Here is a 6000-nt window from a genome sequence, read left to right as displayed (position 1 = left end):
AACACACATATATTTTAGTGAGCTTTATATATATATTTCTTTACTACCTACAAGGGGCTAAACACAGAGGGGACAAACAAGGACAGACCAACGGATTAAGTCGGTTACATCAACCCCAGTGAACTGGTACTTAATTTATCGACCCCGAAAGGATGAAAGGCAAAGTCGACCTCGGCGGAATTTGAACTCAGAACGTAGCAGCAGACGAAATACGGCTACGCATTTCGCCCAACGTGCTAACGTTTCTGCCAGCTCGCCGCCTATATAAAATGGGCTTTCTATATAATTTCCTTGTGGCTATTCTATGTGCGTGTGTGTGTGTGCACATACACATGCATACAGTTATGTATGCTCATACACATGAACAATTCAACTAAATACACCCAGCCATAATGCCATTCTAAAACTATGTGAACTGTGTAAGTAGATTCCAGCAAGACCTCAAGAATTATTGGTGTTGACTCACCATATTATTTTTATTTTCTACATACCTACTTTTACATTCCTCTTCTTGTTTCTCTCCTTTTCTCATTTTTCAGTTATACACACATTAAAGGTCTCCCACACATACACATACAAATATTTATTTATATCTGTATACACTTACATGGGCAAGCCCTTCATTATCCTCCATGCACTTTTGATTTTCTCCCCTATTGTTGGGAAAATTAGTTGCTCACACATCACTAAACATAGTCTCTCTCTCTCTCTCTGATATATATATATATTATATATATATACATACACACACACACACACACACACACATTTCCATATAGCCATCTCCCTCTTTCACCACTACAATCAGGTTGAACTTGAAATGTCAATCAACTTGTCATTACATTAACCATGGCATATATGTATATATATATATATACACACACATATACATACGTACATACATAGGGAAGACAGACATTAAACGATAATGATGATGATATACACACACACACATAAATATTTATATATACCCACATGTTTATTCATTCATCTATGTATGTGTGTATATATATATAATATATATATATATATATATATACATACACACACACACACACACACACACACATTTCCATATAGCCATCTCCCTCTTTCACCACTACAATACAGGTTGAACTTGAAATGTCAATCAACTTGTCATTACATTAACCATGGCATATATGTATATATATATATATACACACACATATACATACGTACATACATAGGGAAGACAGACATTAAACGATAATGATGATGATATACACACACACACATAAATATTTATATATACCCACATGTTTATTCATTCATCTATGTATGTGTATATATATATAAATATATATATATATATATATAAAGTATATGATTTAACTTATTCAGAGTTCAACAAATTCATTCATATTTACATACAGGAGATTAGATGTTAACATCTAATCTCCTCCATTTATGTAAATATGAATGAATTTGTTGGGCTCTGTTTAATAATTTAAATCATTCACTTAATACGTCTATATAACTTTCCATACCTACACTAATTTACACTAGTAAATTCAAAAGTAAAGTATGAAGAAACATCAGAAATCTTTTGAAAATTATTCCAGTTAAAGGAAGAATTCACATTCAAAAGGCGCAGGAGTGGCTGTGTGGTAAGTAGCTTGCTGACCAACCACATGGTTCCGGGTTCAGTCCCACTGCGTGGTATCTTGGGCAAGTGTCTTCTACTATAGCCCAGGGCTGACCAATGCCTTGTGGGTGGATTTGGTAGACGGAGGCTGAAAGAAGCCTGTCGTATATATGTATATATATATATGTGTGTGTGTTTGTGTGTGTCCCCCTAGCATTGCTTGACAACCGATGCTGGTGTGTTTACGTCCCCATCACTTAGCGGTTCGGCAAAAGCGACCGATAGAATAAGTACTGGGCTTACGAAGAATAAGTCCCGGGGCCAATTTGCTCGACTAAAGGCAGTGCTCCAGCATGGCCGCAGTCAAATGATTGAAACAAGTAAAAGAGTAAAGCGTATATATATAAACTTATATATATGGTCAATGCCAGGCCTGCCTGACTGGTTCCGTGCTGGTGGCACATAAAAAGCACCATTTGAATATGGCCGATGCCAGTGCCTCCTGCCTGGCTCCCGTGCCGGTGGCATGTAAAAAGCACTATCTGAACATGATTGATGCCAGGGCCACCTGACTGTCACTTGTGCTGGTGATACCTAAAAAGCACCATCCGAACGTGGCCTATGCCAGTGCCCCCATGACTGGCTTCCATGCTGGTGGTACGTAAAAAGCACTATCTGAACATGATTGATGCCAGGCACACCTAACTGGTTCCTGTGCTGGTGGCACGTAAAAAGCACCCACTGCACTCTTGGAGTAGTTGGCATTAGGAAGGGCATCCATCTATAGAAACATTTGTCAGATCAGATTGCAACCTGGTGCAGCTCCTGGCTCTCCAGACATCAGTCAAACCACCCAACCCATGCCAGCATGGAAAACAGAGGTTAAATGATGATATATATTACTTAGTGCTGTCATTCCATATTTCATTTACAACATCCCACTGAATAATGCAATCATCCAACAGTCTGGTTAGTGGGGCCTTGTAAGTTGACTTGGTGTAATTACACCTATCTACCCACAGTGAGAAATTTTCTCCACAACAAAGTACAGTGAATGGCTTTTCATTAAGGTTTTGAATGTGCCTCAAGCATATTTGAACTGGTAACAAGTTTGGGTGTGTGTGTGTAAATAAATAAATAAATATATAACAGTGCAAATAATTCACGAGAAAATATTTGCAAAGATATCATTGACTCTCTTATTATCTGGTGTAACAATTTGAAAATGATAATAACAGTAACAATAAGAGTTTTGACTGTTATTTCCAGCAGGTAGACATACCTAGTAAGTCTTTAATTAATTTTAAATATATATATATATATATATATTGTAAGTTTTATTTAGCATGACAAGTGTTTGGGCGTTTACATCTGCACTGCTCCCTAATGGGTGGGGAATGATATAATGGAATCGAATGCACTTAATCAAAGAAATCCAAAATCTTCGAACATTGTAACATATTATATAACTTGATGAGGTCTCTTCTGCACTGTGGGGTGCATTCAAATCCCTTTTATTGTTCCCCACCCACCAGGGAGCAGTGCAGATATAAGCCGAAACGATCATCAAACTAAATAAAGCTTACAGTACACTCCGTCTTCTCAATCAATTATTTAAAATATACTAAGCGTGCACTAAGGAATTTCTTAGGTAGATCCTTCAACTAAAGTGCAGTGCTGCAGGTGATGCCTGGTAGGTGTATGTGGTCAACATGCTCTCAAGGCACACTACTAGGGACATACCCAAACAAGGTTTGGATAATACATTTTAAAGTCTCCTATCTAAACTTTAATTTTAAACATAACCTCTATATCTATCTATCTATCTATCTATATATATATATATATATATATATATTCCACCCAACTGTTTGACTGTGAATCTCAAGACATGAAGGAATTGCCCATGTCAAATTTACATATATAGGCGCATGGCTCAGTGGTTAGAGCGTCGAGCTTACGATCGTGAGGTTGTCAGCTCGAATCCCGGACCAGGCTGCATGTTGTGTTCTTGAGCAAGACACTTTACTTCACGTTGCTCCAGTTAACTCAGCTGTAGAAATGAGTTGCGACACCACTGGTTACAAGCTGTATTGGCCCCTTTGCCTTTCCTTTGGATAACACTGGTGGCGTGGAGAGGGATGCATGGGCGACTGCTGGTCTTCCATAAACCACCTTGCCCAGACTTGTGACTAGAAAGGTAACTTTCTAGGTGCAATCCCATGGTCAGTGTCGTGACCGAAGGGGGTCCCGATTATATATATATATATATATATAAAATTCTCTACATTTAGTTACCCACATCTGTTAAACATATCTCAATTTACTCTACTTGTGATTCCTTGTGTATCTTATGGAATTTTTTCCTTTTCTCTTTCCAGATATTAGGCTGTGGTGCCTTGGCAGTTGGAATTTGGTACTTGGTTACGGAATACAGTGCACGAGAAGTATCTGTAGTAGTTGGAGAAGAATGGTTCGAAGTAGCAACATACCTCTTGATAGGTGCTGGTGGCACAATAGCGCTGCTGGCGTTTTGTGGCTGCTGTGGTACAATGAGGGAGGATAAATGTGTGCTAGGCTTTGTAAGTTTTTCCATTATCTTATATCTTTTATCTATTTCAGCCATTACACTGTAGCCATGCTATGGCACCTCTTTTGAGGTATTTAGTCGAACTAAACAATCCCAGTACTTTTTTTTATTCCTAAGCCTTGTACTTATTCTATCAGTTTGATTTTTTTTTGCCAAACCACTAAGTTACAGGAACATAAACAAACCAGCACTGGTATTCAAGCACAAAGACATGCCCGTAGACACACGCATGCATACTTGCACACACATACATAATATGAATATGCATATGTAAATACATATATATATATCTATATATATATAAAACTGAGAATGTGTGTCTGTCTAAAACTTGAGAACTACACAACCAATTTCATTCAAATTTACATATGCCTTAGGGTCTGGGGATGTCATTGGCAAAAAATTTTTTTAACTTTTTGCCTACAGCGAGCCCATAGCAATATCATATCTTCTCCACTACAATTCCCTAAAACTTGAGAACGACACAACCAATTTCATTCAAATTTTACACGTGCCTTACTTAGGGTCCATGTAGTTTCATGGACAAAAAAAATGTTCAACTTCTTGCCTAAAGCAAGCCCATAGCAATATCATATCTTCTCCACTATTTCAGTATTACGTGTTAAAAGTGAAACAAAAACATTTCTCTATTTTATGCTTTCACTTTAACAATAAAAATAATAATAACAATTGAATTATATGTAGTAAGTAATAATTAAAATCAAACTAAAGTATAATATAATCGTAACATAACAAAAGTAAAAGTAGCAATTGGTATAAAATTGCATCAATGACTTGAACTTGAATAAGTGGTTTCACATGAATAGGAATAAATTAAAAATAAAATTAGCGTGCAGAAATGGAATAGTCCAGATGGAGCTGTGCACATACCGTTTACCACGGCTTTTACATTAGATTATCTGCTAATTAGCTAGCATTAAGTCTCTATATGAAGTTTGGCTGTATGTAATGTCTGTTTTCTCGAACAGCCATTTCTACTGAGTACTACTGTAGGTTTATTTCTTATACATAAAGGACTATAGCTTCAACTGTGTACTGCTTTTTGATTCACCGTAAGGTTTGTTGTTATTATTATTACTGTTTAACTATTGTTATCACATTTGTTGGTTCCTCGTAAGGGAAACGTTGTTGTGTTGCATTTGTTAAATTATTGTAAACTGTAACCTTCCCCCTTCGGGAGAAGGAGCTTTGGTTATTGTTTAAAAATTGAATTGTGTCCCTGTTTGGGGAAATTGACAATATTTTCACTGTTTATACGGAAGCATTTTTGTTAGAATGCCTTCGATAGAAGAAAGTCCAAAAGTGAATTTCGCTGCAGCCATCGGCGGGCGCGAACTCATTAAAATTAAAATGGAAGAAATACAAACCTATTTCGGATTGATCACCGACAAAGACGGTGAATCTAGGATAACACCACCAAATGAAATAAAAAATTAAATTAAAGAAAAGACTATTGTCTATAAAGTATACAATGTAGAGGAAAAAAAAGATTTGAACGCCTGGAGGAAAGCACCATCGAAAAGTGTCTTGGTGCGACTATGAAAGATATCTAAGCAGAGGCGGTAAATTCGCCACAATAGAAGCAAGGTTCGAGTCAACGGAGCATGCAAGGGAGTACTCGACTTGAACCTTGCAAAGTGGAAATATTTTATTTTTACCTTTATATCTGGGACGTCCTACGTCCCAGATATAAAGGTAAAAATGCCCCCCCCCCTCCCCGCCAGAAGTAGAGGTAGGCTTGATTGTAGCCACACTTCTATACAAGAGGGAGGACAAGATCCAA

The 6000-nt window shown here is 37.2% G+C and overlaps 1 protein-coding gene across 4 annotated transcripts in view; it reads left to right on the top strand.

Annotated features, from left to right (window-relative positions):
- The window catches only part of LOC115214894 (tetraspanin-18), a 466931-nt gene that overhangs the window by 423273 nt on the left and 37658 nt on the right, over positions 1 to 6000 (top strand). For all 4 annotated transcript variants that reach the window (XM_036505408.1, XM_036505407.1, XM_036505409.1 and 1 more), the window contains exon 3: positions 3988 to 4188. In XM_036505408.1, the coding sequence (XP_036361301.1) occupies positions 3988 to 4188 (201 nt within the window). The remainder of the gene's footprint in view (positions 1 to 3987; positions 4189 to 6000) is intronic.

Source organism: Octopus sinensis, linkage group LG8, assembly GCF_006345805.1.
Source record: "Octopus sinensis linkage group LG8, ASM634580v1, whole genome shotgun sequence".
NCBI lineage: Eukaryota > Metazoa > Mollusca > Cephalopoda > Octopoda > Octopodidae > Octopus > Octopus sinensis.
Note: the sequence above shows the minus strand (reverse complement) of the source record. Positions and strands in the feature narration are given on the sequence as shown.